Source organism: Nannospalax galili, unplaced genomic scaffold (assembly GCF_000622305.1).
Source record: "Nannospalax galili isolate Female #2095 unplaced genomic scaffold, S.galili_v1.0 scaffold443, whole genome shotgun sequence".
NCBI classification, from domain to species: Eukaryota; Metazoa; Chordata; class Mammalia; order Rodentia; family Spalacidae; genus Nannospalax; species Nannospalax galili.
The window spans coordinates 779,981-804,238 of NW_008352479.1; the positions used below are offsets into that span (position 1 = coordinate 779,981).

At 47.3% G+C, this 24,258-nt stretch overlaps 1 protein-coding gene across 3 annotated transcripts in view; it reads left to right on the forward strand.

The window, feature by feature from the left end:
* Myrip (myosin VIIA and Rab interacting protein) overlaps positions 1–24,258 on the forward strand; it is a 362,410-nt gene that overhangs the window by 268,123 nt on the left and 70,029 nt on the right. For all 3 annotated transcript variants that reach the window (XM_008849427.2, XM_008849430.2, XM_029554258.1), the window contains 3 exons: positions 1,202–1,345; positions 14,398–14,551; positions 20,630–21,270. In XM_008849427.2, the coding sequence (XP_008847649.1) occupies positions 1,202–1,345; positions 14,398–14,551; positions 20,630–21,270 (939 nt within the window). The remainder of the gene's footprint in view (positions 1–1,201; positions 1,346–14,397; positions 14,552–20,629; positions 21,271–24,258) is intronic.

Below are 24,258 nucleotides of genomic sequence, written 5' to 3' on the forward strand. Positions count from 1 at the left end.
TTTACAGAGCCTACCCACCATGGCAAAAACACATAGAAAAAAATTCTAGAAGGTTCCAAAAAGGACAGGTCAAACCTGCTGTTATAAGCAGCAAGCTGAGTCTACATGAGCAACTACCCCTGCTGTAGTTTTCTGCCTAGTCCCTCCTTGCACTCACAGTTTGACTGCCATTTACCTGGCACCTGGCACGTAGTTATGCCTGATACAGCTGTGTCGTTATTGAACATGTATAGACTAGTTTCTATTTTTCACCCAAACAATTAAGTATAACAACCATTTAGCACTTATTTTTTGATATTTTATTTATTATTTTTATTTTATATGTATGACTGCATGTAAGTGCACCTGTGTTGTGTGCAGTGCCTACAGAGGTCAGAAGAGGGTGTTGGATCCCTTGGAACTAGAGTTACAGATGGTTGTTAGCCACCATGTGGGTGCTAGGAATCAAACCCAGGTCTTCTGCAAGAGCAGCCAGTGCTCTTAGTCACTGAGCCATCTCTCCAGCCCCTTAAGTAGAACTTATATTGTATTAGGTACTCTATGTGATCTAAAGATGATCTGAAATATACTGGGAGACATCTACAGGTTCTAAGCACTGTACTGTTTTATATTAGAGACTTGTATACCAATGGTGTGTGTGGGTGTGTGTCTGTGTATCTGTGTTTCTCTGTGTGTGCTCACACACATGTACAGAGACCAGGGGACAACCTCAGTTGTCATCCCTCAGACTCCGTCCACCTAGGGCTGGGACATGGGTCTCACAAATTAGGCTATGCAGGCTAACCAGTGAGCCCCAGAGATCCCCCTGTCTGTGCCTCCCCAGTGCTAGGATTACAAGTGTGTACCCCAACACCTGTTTGTTTGCTTTTTCTTACAAAGATTCTTAGGATTGAATTCAGGTTCCCATGTTTACACAGAAAGCACTTTACCCCAACCCCATCAGTGGTTTGGGGTATCTGTGAGGGAGATTGATTGTCAGAGCCTACAGATTAAAAAAAGGATGTCCACGTTGGTCAACTGTAATGAGCTGTAGGTGACAAAGGCTGTATGTGCCCAGGGCAGATCTGAAACAAACTAGTGTTCTGTTGAAATGAAGCTCTTGAAAAAAAAAAAAGAAGCCTAGAAAAAAATCCCAAAGATAATCCCAGCTACTGCACTAGCCTCTGCAAGCTTCTCCAGTCACTTATCCTTGTTTGCATAGATCATAAGAAAGCAGAAGAACAAAGCTGAGCCACAGGCAGAGGAGGACCCAGAGTGGCTACAGCCCCGCAGCTGCAACATGAAGGCCAGGGGTGAGAGGAGCACAGCGCCCCCAGGAGGACGCCGAGCACATGCCACCCTCTGGGTGAGTCACCACAGTGCTGCCGCCCTACACAGACCCTGCACACGTGCGTTGGAGCTGTCTTCCTACAGAAGGAGGGACAGCACTTTGCCATCTGTAGTTGACTCTTACGCTTTGGGTCCTGGAAGAGAGCAAGGAATGTGGAAGGGGCCCAGGTGGGGTACAGGAGTACGAGAGGCTGAGAGAAAGTGCAGATTGCGTAGAGCTGGTTTTTGCATGGAGATGAACTTAGGGAAAATGAAGATGCCCATAGGCCTCATTGTGCATGTACATGTGTGCAGGTGTGCATGCACATGTGTGCAGGTATGCATTGAAGGCCAGAGATCAACCTCAGGTGTCATTTCTCAAGCACCATCCACCTGGGATTTTTTTAAATACTTTACTGAGAATTTCATACAGGTATATAAGCATATAAGGTGTGTTGATCGAATCCATGCCCACTCCCTCCCCTCCAACTCCTCCCATATCGCCCCATCACTTTTTTCTGATAACTTCATGTACTCTTTCTTCTTTTCTTTTTTGGGGGGCTTTTTGCTACTCTAACATTCCCCCCTCTGAAGAGGTAACTGTAAAATCTTTTAAGGATTAGGTAAGAGCACCCAAATACTTTTGACATTTTTGGCCTTGGGAACTGAGTATGTTCCTAAGAGGCCCAAGGACAATAAATTGGCTACTTTTCTTCGGAACGTTTTACACTAACTGCCTAGCCATTTCCTACCTCCTGTTCTTATCACGCCATCCTCTGAAGGGGTTACCCAGATTGTGGATAGGGAATCAGGACACAGACTGCTCTGTCTTTTTCCATGCTGAACAGAGACACAGGGTGAGGCAATCAGGGTACCCCTTCAGTGAGTGTGCCGGATAGCTTCAGTGTCAACTTGGCACACTTGGGTTGAGGGAGCCTCAATTGAGGAATTTTTTTCATTGGACTGGCCTGTGGCCATGTTCATGGGACACCGTCTTGATTGTTGAGTGATGTGGGAGGGCCCAGCCCACTGTGGGCGGTGCCACCCCTGGGCAGGTGGGCCTGTGTTGCATAAGAAAGCAGGCTGAGCAGAGGCCAGGGGAGCAAGCCAGTAAGCAGCATTCCTCCATGGCCTGTGCTCCAGCTCCTGCCTCCAGGTTCCTGCCCTGAGTTTCTACCTTGGGCTCCCTGATGAACTGTGACCCAGGATATGTAAGCTAAATAAACCCTTTCCTTCCCAAGTTGGTACTGATCAGAATGTTTTGTCACAGCAATGGAGAAACAAACTAGGACAGAAATTGGTACCAGAGAGTGGGGCACTGCTGTGACAGACCTGACATTGGAGGACTGTGGAAGTGTTTGGAGCTTGGGCTAGAAAAGCCATTGTGTGCTTAGAGTTTGTTGCTGTGGAGCTTGGAACAGTTATGTTGAGAGTTGTAGACGATGGAGGCCTGGCTTGTGAAGCTTCAAAGGGAAGCAGAGACTATCAGGGCTGTTTATGTGAGGTTTTGAATTGAGAATCTGTGGGTTCTGGTCAGCTGGGCCTGAAGAATCAGCTGTGATTAAGAAGAGACCAGAAACTGAAGCAAAACCTTTGCTTTACTGGGACAATTGATACTGGTTAGCTGGGGCTGAAAAATCAGCTGTAAGTAACAAGAGACCAGCATCATTGTGGTGAAGCCTTCTAGAAGGTATTTCCTCAGGGTCAGCACACAGAGGGGACCCGAGCCTCTATCTCAAGCTGGAAACAGGACTTGGTAATGTGTAAGAGTCTCCTGCATGGTTCTGGTGTTGAAAGTGTAAAGGGTTCACAGAGAGCAGCTGAGGCTTGGCATTCTGAGAGGCCAGGAAAGGCCATAGGTGAAAGTGCAGCTTCAGTTGCAATGAAGACCTCAGGATTGAAGGGGTCATGGAGAGAATCTGGGGTTTTGAACCCCAAGAGGCAAGAAGAGGCCACTGGTGATGGCATAGCCTCAGTTTCAGTGGAGACCCCAGCTTTTTGGAGATGCTGGGACCGTGGGGCAACCACCAAGGACAGCAGTAGGTGTGGAATGGAGCTGGCCTGGGTCTGCGAGATGAGCTGAGTGTGCTGTGGACTGCAGAGTCAGAGCAGTGGAGCTGTCAGAACCCTTTGGATCCCAGAAGATCGTGAGTGAATCCCAGATTTCCAGCCTTGAGCTACTTTGCTGGACTTTGGTTTTGCTTAGGTGTGCCCGATTCTTCCCTTTGAAATAAGACAGTACTTGTTTTGAATTTTACAGAAGCCTACCCACAGTTAAAACAGACTGAGGACTTCTAAATGTTTGGATTTTTTAAAGAACTCTGGGGTTTTTAAGGTTGTACTGTCTTATGTTGTGATATTAATGTTAACATCATATCTTGTGCATAAGAATTGGAAAGGTTATGGTTTAATAGTGATGTGTTTGTATGTCAAGTTGACAAGGACTCAATTGTACTGGATGGCTTTAGTGTCAACTTGACACACCTGGGTTGAGGGAGCCTCAATTGGGGAATTTCCTCCATTGGACTGGCCTGTGGCCATGTCCATGGGGCACCTTCCTGATTGTTGAGTGATGTGGGAGGACCCAGCCCACTGTGGGTGGTGCCACCCCTGGGCAGGTGGGCCTGTGTTGCATAAGAAAGCAGGCTGAGCAGGGGCCAGGGGAGCAAGCCAGTAAGCAGCATTCCTCCATGGCCTGTGCTCTAGCTCCTGTCTCCAGGTTCCTGCCCTGAGTTCCTACCTTGGGCTCCCTGATGAACTGTGACCGGGATATGTAAGCTAAATAAACCCTTTCCTTCCCAAGTTGGTATTGATCAGAATGTTTTGTCACAGCAATGGAGAAACAAACTAGGACAGTGGGTCTATCTAAAAGACTCCAAAATTGTATAACTCTTATCTGTACGGGGAAAAGAAAGTCCTTGACTGGTGAATAGGAGATGTGAAGGAGAAGTAAAGATAAGAGTCATTAGCATTATGAGTTCTAGACAGGGAACTAGAAAAAACTCAGAACAGGGCAAATTTCAAATGTTCATATGAGAGTCCATTGGAATTTCTTGAGGAGGGCTTCCAAAAGCATCCCTCTATTGGGTTCCTCATTTTTCTTTTGTCTGCCAAGGTTGGACTCGAGAGTGATAGATTCAGGATTTACTTTCAGGCATTTTGATAGCACCATGCGGAGGCAGGATCCGGGCACTCCCAGGCAGTCCCCTTGGTTCTCAGCCCCAGCCCCTATGCCAGAGGGAGGCTGGAACAGGCATTCTCCTGGTGGTCTGCTGAGATCACAGCCACTATACAGATGGAGGTCAGAACCCGCCCTCTCAGGCTGTCTCCACCTTGGATTTTTTAATATTTATTATTTTTGTTTTATATGTATGAATGTACTGCCTACATGCAAATAAGTGCACCCGTGTCATGCAATGCCCATGGAGATCAGAGGAGGGCATCAGATCCCTCAGAACTGGAGTTATGGTGGGTTGTGAGCCAACATATGGGTGCTAGGAACCAAACCCAGGTCCTCTGCAAGAGCAGCCAGTGTTCTTAACCACTGAACCATCTCTCCAGACCCCCACCTTGTTTTTTGAAAACAGGTCCTCACTGGTCTGGAACTCACCAATTCAGCTAAGCCAGCTGTCAGACCCAGGAATTCCCCTGTCTCCACCTCCCCAGCACTGGAATTATAGGCATGCCCCACTCTGCCAACCTTTTATAATGCGGATTCTTGGGATCAAGACAAACACTTTACCAACTGCACCATCTCCCCAGCATATCCCCCATAGGCTGCATTTTCTTTTTTAATATTTGTATTGTTTCTTTGAGAATTTTATACAGTGTGTTTTGATCATATTCAGACTCCCTCCCCCATCTCCATCCCCACCAGCCCCAACTCCACATCCTTTATTGTTCTTTTTAAGGTCTATTGAGGCTAATTTGTGCTCCCAAAATGTTCTTAGGTGTGGGTCTGTGCTCAGGACCTGGTCAAGCTATTCAGCATCACACCCTTAAAGAAACTACCTCTCCTCCCAGCAGCTATCAGTTCCCAAAAGTTCCACAATAAGGGCTCGTCCTGTCCATCGCCTCCATCCATACTGAGTGTTTGCTTGGCTTGAGCTCGACCAGGTCTTGTGCATATTATCAAAAGCACTGTCAGTTCGTGTGTGCAACTGCCCAGTTGTGTCCAGAAAAGTTTCCTTATATTCATCTACCATCCCTGGCTCTTAGAATCTTTCTGTACCCCTCTCCCACAGTGATCCCCAAAGATGCATTTTTATTCATTCTAAAAAGTGTTGTACTGAGTCCTCTGAGAGAAAAAAAATAGCTTTATGGAGGCAATGTGCATTGTTACAACCAAGATCACTCCCTGTACTAAAACCAAGAAATGATGGTGGGATGACTGCTGCTGCCTTTCCACCACCACAGTGGTGCATAAGGACACACAGGGACATCACCATGTGGAGTGGCCTTTTTGTCCACCACCTGAAATTAAGTCAAGAGCTGAGTCACAGCTCACAGTGGCCTTGCTATACCTATACTTCCTTTATAACTGACTGACATAAGCCCAGTAGAGGAGGCTCCCTGAAGGTAACCGAGGGCACAAGGCAGGCCAGAAACACAGAGGCTGTTAGCTGTAGGTTTCCACAGTTAGAGCAGGGAGCAGGAACAGGATACCACACAGAAGCACTTCCAAACTTCAAAGTCATACAGAGGACTGGCAGTGTGCACCCTCTGTTCCCGCCCCCGGGGGTCCACAGCATCCACCCTATGTGTCAGAGTGGAGAGGAGCTATGTGGTTCCAGGTGACTGCACTTCATAAATTCCCTGTCCTTGCCACCCACCAGATATGTGGGGTTGACGAGAAATTGCACTGTGACCCTGAGACTTAACATCTCTGACTTGACTGCAGAGCCTCCTCTTGTCAACACACTGTCCTTGTCTACTATGCCAAGGCTATATGTTCAGCACTAAGAATAAGCTAAGTAGAGCCTATGGTGTCCGCTTTGCAGAAATTCACAGTGTGATTGGCAGGACCGGAGGGGCTGTGGTCAGCCGAGATTGGGAGACAACACTAAGAGAAGCTGGGTCTTACTTAAGGTTCCAGCCTTGCCAGAGCCACTGGAACTAAATGGTGGATCTAGTACCAGAGCCCAGCTCTCTCCACTCCAAATGCCCTACACTCTGCTGTCTCCCATTTTCAGGAAGATCTGCCTATGGAATGCCTGCTTTCCCACCAAAGGTGCACAGGCCTTCATGTCCTGCACGTGCTTAAAGCTGGAAACGGTGATCCTCCATCCTCCTAAACCTTGCAGACATGGGTTGGGAGTTACTAACAGTGTAGGACAATGGGCGGTCATGATGTGAGTCAGAATGCCCTAGACAGCAGCAATTATGAGCTATCAGAGTCCACTCTTGTTGGGTGGTGTAAACAAACTATTAACCCCAGATAGGGCACCAACAGCAGACCAAATAAACAACGCCACCAAAGTCCAATTTAGTGAACCAGTGAGTTTATTGGGATTACTAACAGGAGCATGGTGACTCAACAGCATCACTGAAAAGTCCACCCAAATACGGGCAATAACCCACAGAAGCTGCATCCCTGGAGCTTCCTGCCCAACTTGTAAGCAGCTCCACTGGTGAGAGTCTCCTCACCCCAGCAATTGCTTCCTGCTTAAGTCACATTGGGAAGGTGTCTTGCCGTTCTTGTGACCTTATGAGCTTTCTGAGACTCTGAAGTTTTCTTACCTTCCTAAGTCTCACGAGCCTTCATCCTTTTCTAGGAAAGAATGTTTTAATTAGGAGGAAATCACTCTAGAAAAACACCTTAAACTACAGGACAGCCACGGCATCTTATGTGTACTCTTTGGCCAAGCCTTGAAAGAAAGTGGCTTGATGTGGGTAGCAAGGACTGTTTCCAAGGGGATTCTCCCCTGGGCCCACAGCTTGCTGAGAAGCACTCATCCACCTGCTGCAGGCATGGCCTGGGGCTGTTTGCATGGAGAGCGCTTTGAGAGGCACATGCCACAGTCTCAGAGGATGCCTATTTGGTTTGCTAAAATAAATATCTGCAAGCTAGAAAACCTGTCTTGCCAAATGCCTGCCTTACATGAAATATAACTCAGGCTGAAGCTTTGCTGCCAGTCTGCACAAGATGTAGACAGTTCCTACTTTTCTTTTTCTTGAGGTAAACAGCAGAATATTATTTATTTCTAGATTCTGGGACAGACATAAATCATAATAGATGCCCAGTGCTCAATCTAAAGCATCTTTGGAAGGTCTGATACACAACGCTTGGCAAACTCTGTCCACCTTCCCTGGACTTAAAGCTTATGGAAGGAGCTGGAGGCTCCCATGGTCTCAGCTTGGAAAGCCCCAGAGAGGATGCACCACTCAGTGCCCACTTGACTGAGGAATCCTCCAGGCACACCATTTTAATCACCAAGATCACAGGCACCTTAGCAGAGGGACCGAGCTATCATCCAGCACCCCTTACTGCACCTTCACCTTTAACTTGGACAATTTTAAGTTGTGTGTATGTGGGGGGGTGCAGTGCCAAAAGAGGCCAGCAGAGGGCATTGAATCCTCTGGAATTGGAGTTACAGTTCTGAGCTGCCTGACATCGGAACTGGGAACTGAACTTAGGTCCTCTGCACGAACAGTAATTGTTTTTAACCACTCAAATATCTCTCCAGCCCAATTTAGACAATTTGATCAAGTGCATCCTTCTCTCCCTGAATTTTCACCATCTTGTGGTTTGCAATATAGAAACAGCATACTTCTGTCAATAATATCAGTCAAGAGAAGCACATTTTTTAATCTTCTTCTACACACACTTTTATTCATGGGGAGTTGCCCTAAGTAACATGACCTGACTCTGAGAATAAAGGCTGAGGCTCCATGCCATAGAATCCAAGTCGGGAAAGAGCTTGGCAGTCAATGGTTAAGGAACAGGCACCAGGTTTGTTCATCTGGTTGTTTATTTTATTCCACACTACAGTGTAGGATGCAGGTATTTTATCATGATTATTATACACATTAATTGCACAAACTAATGTAACTCACTGAGATATTTCCAACATGCAAACATTGTGCATTTGCCAGGTCTAGCCATCCTTCCAATCTCCCCCCACCTACCCCTCTCTTCTACTTTCTGAGGGGTTTTCCTTGTTTTATTTTGCTAGTTTCTGGAATGCAGGCACTGTTAGACCCATTTTACAGATGAAGAACTAAGGCTAAAGTATTAACCAGAAGTCACACAGCTAATTAACTGATAGGGCCTGGATTTGAGTTCTTTACCTGCTCCAATGCCCCTGATTACCTTCTGTCTCTGTAAATTGCAATCCATGATTTATCTCCATAGTCTCTTGAAGCTTAGAGGTTCTGGGGCTGCACTCTGCACTACAGTGGGTATAAGTTGCAAAATAAAGTAACATTCAAAGTCATATCTTTGGTTATATTTTGAGTACTTAATACTGCTGGTGCCTAGTGTGGTGCAAAATAGAATGCTTGCTATCATCCCAGAAAGCATCCAGACAATCCAGACATATCCAGCAGAGGCTATGAAAGGAGAAATACAGGTGTTGCCTATCCAGTCAGAGTGCTCACTAAGGGTCTGGAGTGGAGATAGGGTATCCAAGTCCTTACCTCGTTCTAGCAGAACCAGGCCAGTGAGCAGCCCTGTCTCAAAAACAAAGGTGGACAGGTCCTGAGGAATGACACCTGATGTTGTCCTCTGGCCTTTACACACACTAACACATGTACACACACACACACACACACACACAAAACACACAATGGCGTCTTTAAGGTACCTTAATAAAGGCTACTGTGGAGGATCCTCCCCTACTGTCACCTGGCAGGGCTTCCTGCAGTCTCTGCAGCCTCCCAGTAAACTTGAATACCCATGGTTCAGGAATCAGTGTACAGAATCCCAGAACCTTGCACTGTTTGGACCAACTGCAAAGCACAAAATTCGAATTCATCCTCTTTCAAACAGGGTTCCTCCTCTGTTCTCTTAAAGAAACTTCATTCTATTCGTCCCTTTTGCTTGTTTTTCACTTGTTTTGAGACAGGGTGTCATTATGTGACCCCTTGAACTCTCATTGATTTACCTGCCTCTGCCTCCCAACTGCTGGGATTAAAGGTGTGTACCACCAGCCAAGCCTATTCCATTTCTAATTTCCTCCCTGGTTGTGTGGTTGTCTATCAGGAGAAGGTCAGTTCAACCCACCTGTCAGAGTGTAGGGTGCAGAGTCCCCAGAGGCTCTGTTATCTCTGGGTGGTGTGTCAAAAGACACCCTCTGGGTTAGGCTGATGATGACAGCAGGGGCTAGACACTGTGTACGGAGTGACCAAGCACCTGTCCTCTTCACAATGGCTGTTAGACAGTACTTCATCACCCCCAAGAGATCTCAGTAGTCTGTATGGCTGCTGCCCACACAGCAGAGGCAACAGCTGCAGAGGGAGGGGGAGTCCCTTGTGATCAGGGGCGCTGGCATCTCACCCAAAGCTGCAGGTTCAGATCAGATCTTCCCAGGTCTGGAGCACATGGTTCCTGAGCTGTCAGTAGAGGGTGTCCACCACACACTGAGGAGGCAAGAATGGAAGAAGATGGGCCCCGAACCAAACAGATCCAAGCTCATCCCTTGCCTCTGTTCTTTGACCATCCACCTGCTGTGGGGAAGGTATTCCACCTGATTCAGTTTATCCATGCATCCCCAACCAGGTTGAGAGAGGGTACGCTGCACTGGGTCAGCGGTAGCATTTACCAATGCTCACGTTTTTCCCAATGCTTTGTCTGTGCTTTTTCACACTGACCTCCTTAAGGTGAGAAAATAGAGCCTTAGAATTGTTAAACTTCCCCCTCCCAAGATCCCACAGCACTGCCTTTCACCGCCCACCAACGTACCACCCATTAGCCAGTGCCTATAGATTAAAAAGGCTGAGCTTATTAGAAAGCTCAAATCTCCAAATCTAGGTGTCACAGGTGTACCAACTGTCATGGGCCCAGCTTCCCCAGCCCTCTCCAGGCCAGTTCTTCCATTGCATCCACCCTTGCTTCTAACACAGACCCTCAAGTGGGAAAAAAAAAAAAAAAAAAAAAAAAAAAAAAAAAAAAAAAATTATGATGCCGCAGAGGCTGGGAAAGAAAGAGTGAGCCAGGAAGGCTCAGCCAGAATGAGGAGAAAACCAATTACTGAAGAATTCCACAACTTCCCGACTTCCCGGGGTTCATAGAGGCGAACCCAGCTGGTGAGTGAAAACGTTGATGCAGCGCCATCTGCTGGAACCAGTGTTCATTGCAATGAAGTGAGGGAAAACCTTTCCAGGTCTCAGACTGGCTTTTTTAAAAAAAATTATTTATTTAATAACCATATAATTAGAAGAGGCATTTCATTACAACAGCATTGACATATTCAATAACAATTTCCAGAGCTAAGATGCGTCTCTTTCAAAATTGGCTGTAAATCTTTAGGTTTACAGTTGAATTAATAGTTACACAATATTGTACTCCATATCAACCCTATAAGACATAAAGTTAAATGAGGTTTTAAACTTTAAAAAAGATCTCCATTTCATTATTAAAATACAGTTTCATACAGGAAAATTCATTTTTAATACAATTGACACTAAGATGCACATGCGTTTCTAATCTCTATATATCTGATTATTACTAGTCACAGTCGGCTTTTTTTTTTTAATTTACATTTGTTAGCTGGGTGTGGTGGTGCACGCCTGTAGTCCCAGCACTTGGGAGGCAGAGGCAGGTGGATCTCTGTAAGTTCAAGGCCAGCCTCGTCTACATAGTGAGTTCCAGGACAGCTGGGGCTACAGGGAGACCCTGCTTTAAAAAGACAAAAAAAAAGGCAGGGCGGGGAACCACACCTTTGTGCTTTGTGAGGTGCTTTGTGAGTCGATTCTCTCCTTCCACCGTGTGTGTTCCAGGTATCGAACTCAAGCCATCAGGCTTGGTGGCAAGCATCTTTACCTGCTGAGACATCTTATGGGCCCAGAACAGACTTTTCAATCCTGGTTGGAGATTCTGAGGCAACAGGGTCCCAGGACTTAGAGACAGTTCTGTTGGACCTTTTGTGGCTGTCAGGGTATATGTTTTGCTTTGTTTGTTTTGTTTTTTCTAGTGTCAAGCCATAGTTTTCGTGAAATGAACTATAAAGGCTTGATATCCCCAACTCTAACAAACATAGAACCTGTCTTCCCTGCTGTGACCAAGGAGGGATTTTGATTTGTGGATCTTGGCTTTTGTAAGGGAGGAGAGCACTTCCTGCAAACGCACACATATCCATATAAAATATAGTTGGAGACACTGCAAGATGAAGTATCAAATTTAATTTGTTCCCTTTTTATTTTTAATATAGATGAGTGTTTTGTCTGCAAATATATAAGTGCGTCCATGTTTGCAAAGCTGACAGAGGCCAGGAGTGGGCATTAAATCCCCTGAAACTGGAGTTACAGGCCATTGTTAATCGCCATGTGGGTGCTGGGAACAGAACCCAGGCCCTCTGTAAGAGCAGCCAGTATTCTTAACCACTGAACTAACTCTCTAGCCCCAGTTGGGGGAAGTTAACTAATGAGTTTTATTGGGGTTACTTTAGGGGTACAGGTGAGGGGTTACTTACAGAAGTAGAGATGACTCAAAGACAGCTGCATCACCAAAGCCTGCTCCATCCAGCATGGGTGACAGCTCACAAAAGCAGGAACCCTGGAGCGCACTGCATAACCTGCAGGTAGCTCAACAGGTTGGAGCAGGTCCTTTCCAGGTCGCTCAGCTGGTCTGAGCTTCTTCTACGCAATTCAGCTTTTCTAGGTGTCTCCCTTTTTGAAACATGTACTCAGCGACTTACAGTGAGAAGCCACTCACCTTCCACCAGCAAAATGATTCTCTTCGGCCACAGTCATATAGCAGTTGGCAGCTGGGTTGTCAGCTCCTAAAGGATCAGAGCTGCTGTATGTCTTAAAAATTCAGTTGTACACGTGGGACTGAGGACTTCACACAGAAGACCATTCCTGCCTTCCACAAGCTCGTGGTTTGTAGATGAGCCAGCTAGTCCATGTACAGCCATCGGCATGGAAAACTCATGTGATTACAGACCACACAGAAAAAGCCTTGCCCCTTCCAGGGTGGAGTAGGCACCAGCGGCAAATCCCCTACATGTGGAGGTTTGCCTCAGAAGGGCATTCACTCCATCTGCTTGCTGACCACTAGCTTTGATTGCTTGGCTCTTTAAAAGTCTCTTACTAGTTGTCAAAGATTTGGCAAAATAGCAGATGATGCCGTGAATGCCCTGCTTCATGATCCTGCTCATCAGAGTTGGTCCAGATTCTAGGGATGGGGATGGCTCCTGCTGCATCTTGGGAATGAAGGAGGAGACTCATGGCTTCTTATGTCTAAGTAGAGCCTGGCTGTGCATGATGGAAGAAGTGTTATTTTGTTGTTTCTCTTGCCACTCACCCCTCCCAATTTTAAACTCATCTTCCTCATGTACACCCCTGAGGTGTTTTTCCTTTTTGGGGGTGGGGGTTGGGGTGTAAAGATTGCCTGTGACTCTGAGCCCAAACTGGCTTCCACCACAACCCCAGCAGTAAGCTAGGGGCCCAGGATCTGAGAGCTTCTGAGTCGCCTGTCCTGCAGTGATGGACACACTGGTCATGAAGCCACATCTGCCTCTGCCTTTTCTCAGACTAAGAACTCTTAGGGGTCAAGACCACCGAATGCACCTGCCCTTCCCAAATTCTAGTTAACTTCAGTGGTGTCACTCAAATCATGCTGTTTTGCTTTTTGTTCTCTCTCTCTCTCTCTCTCTCTCTCTCTCTCTCTCTCTCTCTCTCTCTCTCTCTCTCTCTCTGCATGTGTGCAGTTGCATATACACACACGTGTGTGTAGCTGTGTGTGGAGGTCAGAGGTCAGTTCAGGAGTTATTCCTCAGAAGCCTCCCACTTTGTTTTTTGAGACAACATCTCTCGCTAGCCTAAAGTTTGCTCCTACCTCTGCCTCCTCAGAGCTGGGATTACAAGTAAGTGCCACCACACCTGACTTTATGTGTGTTCTGGGTATTGAGCCCAGATACTCATGCTTTCAAGGCAAGCACTCTACAATCTGAGCCATCTCTGCAACCCTGAAACATTTTTGAAGCTGTCACTTATGCAGGGCAAGAGGTTATTTCCAGACCTTTGGCCAAGGTGCTGTGGCAGGGATGGAATTCCAGCCCAGGGATGGTGGCTCCTCTGTCCAGCGCCAATCCATGCCTGCTCACTGTTCTCTGAGAGAGCACACTGTGTTTCCTTGCTAAGGCCCTGCGGCTGGAGAGGCAGAATGCTCATGAGTTACATGAGTAGAAAGTGTAGGGCTGTCAGTGGTGACATCAGCCAGCAGGGGGAGGCAGCGTGCTAGAGAGGAGTTACCTGGTTCTCATAGATGCTTTCAGTGGCTTTGCAGTAAGTCCTTCCCCTCCTAAGCCTGTCAATAGTAAAAAACAAAGCGAAGATCAAAATCCATAATCAACAAAATACAGTTCCTTCATCCAATGGCAAAGGGAAATCTCTGTCTTGTGTTTGATGAGGTTCTCTGTATTCAGACAGGGGATTAGCGTGCACATGCTCCAGTTCAGAAATACTTCCTGCCAGTCCTCCGACCGCACATCCACCTCTTAGGTTAGAGCTTATCCTTCCTTTCATTCAGGGACCAAACGAACACATGTTGCAGGAGTCCCGGATCTGCGGACTGACCATCCTTTGCTCGCTCTTGTGTTATAGCATCTATGTGGTTCTATAGCTTTGTCTTTAGCTTTGGCGGTCTTTGAGAAAAGATGTGTTGGTTCTTGTGTGGCCCAGAGAAGCTGTATACACAGCATTAGAAGTAGAGTGGCTGGATGCAAAGGAGCCACGTGGAGTTAACCCTTGAGGGAGTTTTCACTCGCCATATGCCGTATGCCACCGAGTGAGCCTGGGTAAAAAGGAACTTGCAGCTCTTAGCCCCACTATGAAACGTGACCTCTGCACTCTGTCTACTCCTAAGTCTAAGGCCCTCATCCCAGGGCTGTGCTCTGAGCTCACCCAGCCCCTCTCTTCTTTCCACAGCGGTCCCAGTCTGCATTCTCATTCACCACAGAAGATGCTATGAAGACCTGCTCCGTGGAGGCTTCGTCGAGGCAGCCCAGGGACCGTGGCAAGCATCTGCAGGAGGAATCTGCTCTGCCCAGCTGGAAGAGCGTGGATGGGCTAGACGGAATAAGTAATGGCCTTTTGTTGTTTGCTTGTTTTGTTTTCTGAGGCAAGGTCTCATGAAGCCCAGGCTGGCCTCCAATACCCTGGGTAGTCAAACATGACTTTCGAACTCCTGATCCTCCCAGCTTCCTGTTCCAAGTGCTGAGATTACAGATGTGTACCACCACAGCCTGGCTCCAAGTAAAGGTGTTAAGCAGCCTTGGGTTGGTCTGTGGATTTCTCAAGTGCTGTTTGGAGTCTTGATGGCTACAGTATGACTGTTCAGCTGTCCTTCCAATTAATCTGGGTGGATGTGTGACTGTGTGGGACAACTGGCCCACCCAGCCACAAAAGAGATTTTAATAGGTAGTTAGTTGTTTATCTTGACACATCTGAAGGTGACATTGTGATTCACTTCTGCCTCTGCTCCTCCTGCTTTATTCTAGAATGTTCTACTTCTGCCTTTGGTAACAGAACTCACATCAACATCTGTAACACATAGCCCTTTTTAAGCTGTTGAGTCTTACAGTGCCCCAAAGTGAAGGGGCTTGAATTAGCTTGGTTACTTTCCTAAAGTCACACCTGGCGGTTGTAAGATGCTTGTGACCATATGGGCAGCAGCCAGAGACCGCAAGTCCCTATACTCCAGGGTCTCTTGCACCCCAGCACATGTCTGTTCCTTACAGTAAGGACATATTATACAGCAGAAGCCAGACCCACACATCCACACGTGTAGCATCTGTTCCTGACATCCTCACCTGTGTCAGACATCAGATCTAGATTCTTTTCTGAATAGCAGGAAATACTTAACAACAAAGACAGTATCCTAGAAATAAACTTTTAAAGCTTGTGCCGTCATTTCTACACTAATAAACGATGGACCCAATAGCCAATGACAAAATCTACACAGTGCAAAGAATCAGAAATGTTCAATTTTTAAAGATTGTTATTTTGTGTAAATGGGGGTGTTGGACACATAAGTGCAGTCCCTTGGCAGTCAGAAGAGGGAATCAGATCCCCTGGAGCTGGAGTTACAGATGATTGTGAGCTACCCGATGTGGGTGCCAGGAACCAAACCCAGGTCCTCTGCAGGAGCAGCAAGTGCTCTTTACCACTGAGCCATCCCTCCAGCCCCACATTAAGTATTTTTAACTGTCCTTTTAAGGATTTTCCATAAGAGATCATTTTCCTGCTAGCCCGCTAGTACCTCTGTAGTCAGTCGAGACTACACAGGCAGGACAGCCAAAGTGCAGTGCAGCTCCCTCTATGCACGTGCTGTTTCTGGTTTTGTTTCTTAAGTGTATCTTCAACCCTAGATATGCTTTTCTGATAGCCAGCATATTGATACTTTCTCTTTCCCCTCCCTCTACTCTCCCCTCCCCTCCCCTTCTCTGCCCTCCTCACTTTTCTCTCCTCACTGTCTCCTCTCCCCCCTTCTTCTCCCTCTCTCTCCTCTCCCCTTCTCTCTTTCTTCTCCCTTCTTTCTCCCCCTCCCCCATTTTCCCCTCTCTCCTCCCTCTCCCCTCTCTGCCTCTTCTCTCCTTCTCTCTCCCCCTCTCTCCCCTCTCTCTTCCCTTTCCCTCCTCTCTGTCCTTTCTCTCCCCTCCCTCCTCTCCACCTACCCTTCCAAACCCTCTGTATCCCCTCTCCCCAACCCCATTTATCACTGGAGCTGTCTGTGGCTTGAATCTCTTCCCTCCGTTTGCTGCACGTTGTGAGCACATTTCTAACACGGTCAACCCTAGAACTAACTAGGCACTGGGTGTTTATCTGGAGATGTTCCTCCTCTGCCTTCCTCCCGGGAGGAGAGCAGGGCTCATTGAGAACTGCACAATCTCGCTGCAGCCTGTAGTGTCCTCATCCTAGAAACTGACTGACTTCTACGATTTCTTTCTTCTGGCGCACACAGTCCATGGGGGGGCTACATCTTCCTGGGTGACTACCTTCCACCAGGAACAGAATCTAACATGAGGACATGGGGGATTATGGTTCACTTAGGGCTTAAACCTGGGAAACACACAGGGAAAGGCATGAAATGAGGAAGGAACAGCAGTAAAGGACTTGTTACCACTGGGTGGGGGTGAGTGGCATTTCCCCCTTAGAGAGCCATAAAGAAGAGTCACCTGCCCTGTAGAGCTAAGTGCTTAGCCACAAGATCCCTTAGTCAGCAGGGGGACAGTTCGCAGGTATTCTAGCCTTGACAACATAGGCTCTTGTACCCAGATGGAGATTCAAGGGAAGAAGTGCAAGTGTGGCAGCTGAGGCCCAGGTGGAGTGCGCTGAAGGGGCAAAGGTCACGTTGGTGGACAGGACACTCTCAGGGTCACTACAGGGAACATTAGTGTGGTCTTTACTGGCCACGAGTAGCTTGGTGGAGAGCCTGTATGTCCCAGCTCCCCAGCCATTTGGCCTGAGCCACAGCACTGGGCGTGGGGGGCATCTGCAAAATACAGACACTGTTCTCAGCAGACCAACTGCTGCCACCATCTTGGAATGGGGAGATAGATGGCTTAAGGTAAAGCATTGGCTGCACAAGCAGAGGATCTGAGTTCAAACCCCACCAGGCATGGTGGTATGTGCCTGTGACCCCAGTGCTGGGGAAAAGGAACAGGAGCATCCAGGGCTTACTGACCAGCTAGTCTAGCTGAATCAGTGAGATCCAGGTTCAGTGAGCAATCCTGTCTCAAAAATAAAGTGGAGGTGTAGGAAATGGTTCAGTAATGAAAGCACTTGCCACATCACACATGAGGACTGGAGTTCACATACATAAAACCCATATGAATGCTGATAAATCCTGGGAGGGGTGACAACCCACCTGTAATTTCAGCCTCAAAAGGCAAAGACAGAATCCCAGAGCAAGCTAATTAGTGAGATTAGCCATATCAATGCGCTCTAGGTTTAAGAGACCTTGCTTCAATGTATAAGGTGGAATGTCAACCTTAGGCCTCTACATGCACATACCATATGCATGCACACATGTATGCTCTCACACATGCAAACATACCACAATATACAAACATGAGTACACACATGCATACCACACACACATGAAAAAAATAAAAATAATGTGGAGAGCAACTGAGGAAGACACCCAACATCGATCTCTGCCCTCCACATACACACACAAAGCAATTCATCTGGTCTGAGCAGGTATGGTAACTCCCTGCATGAGAAGTCCCCTCCTGTCATCCTCATGACAGCCCAGCAAGGGTTGAACTCTCCCTTGTCCCCAGTGAGGGAAACAGGGATCTGAGAATCCCACCACAGCTGCACAGCTGTGAGGGCCTCCCACCCAAGCCACTGACTTTGAGACCTCTGTTCTTTCTGCCGTGAAAACTGACTCTGGAGCAGAGGAGGCTAATTTGCTTCTAGGACAAACAGATGGCTGGGATCCAGGACCTGCTTCGGGCCTTGTCATCCAGAAGCTGGCTAGATCATGTGCGTGGTCAGCTGGAACACAAGGGAGATAATGGACAGACAGCCAGGATAGTAGAGGGGGGTGAGAACAGGCTCTGAGAATAGAGGGCTGTGGGGATGAGGGGCTGAGAGGCTTAGGAACCACTGGGGCCTCTCCAAGGGCTGTGGGGATGAGGGGATGAGAGGTTTAGGAACCACTGGGGCTTCGCCAAGGGCTGTGGGGATGAGGGGATGAGAGGTTTAGGAACCACTGAGGCTTCACCACAAGGTGTGGCAGAGATGGGTGATAGAGAAAGGACTGGCTGAAAGGAAGTCCAGGCGCCTGGACTCAGGCTTCCAGGAGGCCCCTGATCACATCTTCTGTGGTAGGGGCCCAGCGTCCTCTTGATGAGAGAGCCCCACTTCCTGACTCAGAGGAGAGGGAACTTGATGTTCTGCCAGGCTGGGCTTCAGGCAGACAATTGGTTTGGAACTGTGTCACTGTCACTGAGTTAAAAACACACCTTCCATCAGCATCTGAATTCTTCTAGGCTAGGTTTCTGCGAGGGGTAGGCAAGGATAATGCTCTGTGGAGATGACTGTTCTGTGGAACAGTAACAGGGTCACTGGCGGAAAACTGTATCATTTAAGTGGAAAGTAAGATCCCCCTCTCAAGGTCTTGAACAACAGAGTTGGGGCCCTATAGGCCCAGTGGCTGACAGTCACATACAGGTTAAGAAATGGTCCCTTCCAGGGCTCTGAGCTTTCTTGGCATGCCCTGGTGAAAAACAGCATCTCCCAGGAACCACCGTGCCTGAGGAACCTGTAGCTCAGAGACCATCATGTCTCTTACTCCTATTTCCAGTAACTGTTTTCCTATTGGCCTTTAGCAAAAGTAAGGTAAGGCAGCATTTTTCTAAGATCCCTGGCGTTGGAAGTTGTCTTGGTTACTTTTCTCTTGCTGTGATAAAACACTGACCAAAACCAACTTGGAGAGGAAAAGGGTTTATTTAGCTTATATCTCTTGGGTCACAATTCATCACTGAGGGAGCCCAAGGTAGGAACTCAGGACAGGAACCTGGAGCACAGACCATAGAGGAACACTGCTTACTGTTTTGGTCCCCTGGCCTGTGGTCAGCCTGCTATCTTATACAATACGGGACAACCTGCCCAGGGGTAGCATCACCCACAGTGGGCTAGGTCTTCCTACCTCATTCAACAATCAAGAAAATGCCCCACAGACATGACCACAGGCAAGTCCAATGGAGACAATTCTCCAATTGAGGGTCCCTCAACCCAGGTGTGTAAAGTTAACAACTAAAGCTATCCAGCACAGAAGCATTGAGGCCCAGCCATCAGTCATCCCAGGTGACTTGAGTCCAGTCAAGAGCAATCTAGACCACAGCTACAGACTCCGGATAGCCCAACCTCCTGTATTGTGCCTAAGAGTGGTTCCAGGGCTTCAGCCCAGAGCAGCCCAGAGCTGCTTTGGAATCATGAGTTGCCTCTCTGTGACCTTCACTTTTCTTTATTCCCTCCTCTGTAAGATAAACTGGGAAATGACAACCACTTTCAACCTCAAGTCTTTTCTAGAGGCACGTGCCTTGGGTTAAAAACAGCATTTCATGCCCATCTGCTGTGAAGTGACTTCTGTAAAAGTCCTCAGGGCAGCTGTGTTTAACTGTGAGGCAGGGCAAGCAGGTAGGAGAATTCTTTCCCATTGGTGAAGGAAAACTAAGGATGCAAGAAACAGACCCAGAGCCAAGATCAAAGAGCAAGAGCCTGGGCTGCCTGCTGTAGCTCTCTCCCCTTTCCTCCTTGTCAGCCTAAGACAGTGTGGGGCAGCTGTCAGGAGACCCACAAAGAACCAGGTCTCCAAGTTCTGCTCCATTGAGAAGCCTCCAGGGATTTCCTGGACACTCTTTTAAAAAAAAAATATTTTTTATTCATTCTTTGAAAATTTCATGCATGTATACAATGTATTTTGATCATATACCACCCCTGGGGTACCTCCTTCTAAATCCCCCTAGGGTCCCCCTGCCCAACTGATTTCCCTCTTAACTTCATCTCTTATTGTTGTTACCATCATCTTAATTATATATATAATATTATTATAGCCCCCTGAGTCTAGTTAGTGCTGGCCATGTTGGAGTGGGTGTGGGTCCAACCACTGGGGCATGGGCAACCTACCATATCCCCAAAGAAAAATGACTCTTCCCCCCATCCACCTCAGCAGCTGTCAACTGCTAAATGCTCCTCCACTAGGGGTGGGGACTCAAAAGCCCCTCCCCCATCCATGTTCAAGCTTTGCTTGGCCTGCTCTTCTGCAGGTAACCAAAGCTACTGTGAATTGATGTATTCAACAGCTCTTCATGTCTAGAAGAGAGCTTTTCATAGCATTCCTCCCCATCTTCTGGCTCCAACATTCGGCCCCCCTTCCACAATCTTCCCTTAGCCTTTGGATGAGAGGAGGTCGATACGGATTTCCCATTTACAGCTGAGCACTCACAGTCACTTATTCTCAGTGCTTAGAACTAGGTTCTCCTAAACCCCACCTCTGAGTTTAAGGTGTACACTACCGACCTTCCTAAAGGTGGTGGCTCCCCACACTTCTGAGAACCAGTCATGGGCAGCGGCATGTACAGCCCCACCTTGATTCTGTGGTGATAACAGCCCCCTCTCTGGTTTCTCTCTCCCCTCTGCCTCACAGATCTGGCCCCAGTTTTACAGAGCACTGATGGGAACTGGATGGCCCTGGGGGACAATGATACTCAGCCCCCAACCCGCCTGCTGGTCAAGCCCAAGAATGAAACGTTTCAGGCCCTAGAGATGGCTTCCAGTGTGGCATCTGCCTATGATGACATGGGCTCTGACAGTGAGGAAGACTTTGACTGGAGTGAGGCCTTGAGCAAGCTGTGCCCACCATCCCGGGTCCGGCCCAGGCAACCCCGGCCTCAGCCTGCACAAGCCAAGAGTTCTGGCCAAGGTCCCTCAGCCACCTCTCCCCCATCTGGCCTATCCCCCAACCCTGACTCCATGTGCTCTGATTCAGAGACCTCCTCCATAGGCTCCTCTAGGGAAGCTGGACGCCGAGCCAGGATGTCCTGGCTGCAGAGGAAGGGCCCCAAGAACCTCACAGCAGAGAAGATGCGCTTCCAGGGAGAGCTGGATGTGAATTTCAACCCCCAGACAGCCAGCGGAGAGACCTCAGACAGCAGTGAGCCAGAAGAGACCTCTCACACTGCAGACCAGCGGGCCAGGAGGTGGAGAAGGGCCCAGGTGGGCTCTGAGGAACCAAACACGGAGCTGTCTTCACCCGGTGCCCATCCCCAGGGTCTGCACATACATCAGGTAAAGAAACTTAACCCACGCAAACACGTCTGCACATTTAAAGTAGGATGTTCCCTCCTCCATGTATAGTGGCCTAGAGATCCCTGGGTTTGGAATACATAGAGTAAGAGTTGCATCTTTGTCTTGCTGCTAAGCAGCTGAGTGATCCAGGCTAGATCACATTAACCTTCTATGGCGCTGTGTCCTTGTTAGTTCAACTTTCTTATTCCTGTGACGAAATACCTGGCAGAAACAAATAGGAGAAAAATTTGATTTTGGAGGCTTCTGTCTGTGGCTGCTGTGTCTCTTGAGCATGAACAGAGCATCTCGATGGCAGGAGCAGGTGTCAGGGAGCTTCTTCACTTCCTGGTGGGCAGAAAGCAAGTGAAGGTAATACAGAGGAGGGCCAGGGCGGGGCTGGTGAGAGAGCATAGCTGGGAAGGTACTTGCTGTGCATGTGTGAAGAGAGTTCAATCCCCAGCACCTGCATAAAAAGCCAGGCACAGTGGCACGTGCCAGTAATCTCTGGGATCCAGAGAGAAGAGGATCCCGGGGGCCTGCTGCTCAGCCAACCTAGCCTCACCAGTCAGCCCCAGGCCAGAAGAGACTCTGTCTCAAAAGACAAGGTAGATGGCTCCTGAGGAACAACATCCGAAGTTAATCTCTGGCCTCCACATGTATACACAGGCAGTGGCACACACACACACGCACACACACACACACACACACACGCACACGCACATAAACAAATTAATTAGGTAGTTATTAATTGATTTTTTTTTAAGGAAAGAAAATGACCAAGATAAGATATAGCTCCGAGGAACATTCTTGATCACTGTACAATTCATAACTAGGTGCCTGCGGCTTCATATTTATTCCAAATCTGCTTCAAACTGTTTCCTGGCATCGATCTTTGCAAGGTAACCGATAGAGAGGGGACAGAGGCCAGTCACAGGGTGAAGAGATGCTTCTCGCTTCTGCTCTAGGGACCTTAAGCAGATGGCAGTACCCTCTTCTGTCCACTAGATGGAGATGATGCAGCACTGCCAGAAGCATCCAAACCCTCCCTTCAATTTACTAGGGCAGCTCTCGCCTCCAAAAATCACAATGGAATAGAATTAAAATTATATATTTAAATAGCTACTTGTTTAAAATTTTTTATTTATTTTCATTTTATGTGTATTAGCGTATTGCCTGCATGTATGTAAGTGCACCTGTGTCTTGCAGTGCCACGGAGGTCAGAAGACAGTGTCGGATCCCCAGAAACAGGCATTACTGACAGTTATTAGCTACCATGTGGATGCTAGGAATCAAACCTGGGTCCTCTGCAAGAGAAGCCAGTGCTCTTAACCACTGAGCCATCTCTCCAGCCCAATTTGTTACTTTTAAGTATATAAATAAATGAATATAAAACAAAGCAAAGGAATATACTATAATATAAAAATGTTTAAACATACTAATGGCATTTCCTGCTAGGCATGGTGGCACAGACCTGTAATTCCAGCAGTCCAGAGGCCGAGGCAGGAGGATCATGTATTGCAAGCCGGGTTGGAGTAAAAAGCAAGCTGCAGTCTAGCCTGGGCTACATAATAAGACCGACCCTATCTCATAAAACAAGCAAGCAGGGTTATAGAAATGGCTCAGCTGATAAGAGCACTGGCTGCTCTTGAAGAAGACCTGGATTCAGTTCCCAGCACCCTCAAGGTGGCTAACAACCATCTATAACTCCAGTTCCAGGGGATCTGACTCCCTGTTCTGGCCGCTAAGGGTACCTGCATACATGTGGTATACATACAGAGAAGCATACACACATGTGCATATAAATAAAACGTGAGATGTATCAGTCAGTAAAGCCTTTGTTTTGCAAACACAAGGATCTGAGTTCATACCCATTATCCATGTAAAGTCTGGGTATAGTGAAGCTCACTTGGAATCCCAGTGCTGGGGAAGTAGAGGTGGATCCCCCGGGCTCACTGGCCGGCCAGCCTAGTCTACTTTGTGAGCTCCAGATCATTGAGAGACCCTGTCTCAAAAACAATTTTTTAAACATTAGTAAATCCCCAAAAATTCAATCTTCTTTCTGTCGTTACCTCATCCATTCACAGACAAGTCTAAGCGATGCTGATGATGATATGTCTTTCTCCCTGGGTCCGAAGGCTTCCAGAGCCCATTCAGGACCCCACTGGTTCATCCCCTTTTCCAAAGGATGAATGTTTAAAGATTTGGTCAAAGGTTCCATGCTCTAAACAACACTGTAGGGGGGTATCGCTGTGCAAGCCTCTTCACACAAGTACAAGAAGTGGGGTTGTTGGCCCATTGCCTGTCTGGATCTTTAATTTTAAGGTAGACTTGCCAGATTAAAAGCTCTCAGACCTCATAGCAGCTTATACAGCTATAAAACAGTGCATATGTGTGTTCACACATGTTGTCAACAAAATCATCAGTCTGTTCAATTTTTGCCAGTTTTCTGAGAGAAAAAAATCATTTTAGTTAGCATTTTTATAATTATAATTGAGATTGAGCATTTCTTCTCTGGGTTTAAATCTATTTGCATTCTTTTTTCTTCCATGAAAAGTGCATTTATATTTTACATCTGTTATTTTGCTGTTTACCTTATTCACTTTTAGATATTATATTTTATTTTCTAATTATATTGCACCTTTTAGTTCTTTGGTGGTTACACGTGGACATAGTCTATTCTTGTCTGTCACCTGTGCCTTTAAGTACATTTTACATATAAAACGTTTTCTTAATAACATGGTTGGGGCTAGGGATGCAGCTCAATTGGTAGAGTGCTTGGCTAGTGTGCACAAGGAATTGTGTCCGATGCCCTGGCACCACATTAACCAGCGGTAGTTACACATGCCTATAATCCCAGCACTCAGAAGGAGGAAGCGGAGGATCAGAAATTCAAGGACATCCTTGACTGCATAGCAAGTTCAAGGCCAACATGGGCTACATGAGACTGTGTCTCAATAATAGTAATAATAATATTTACTATAATAATAC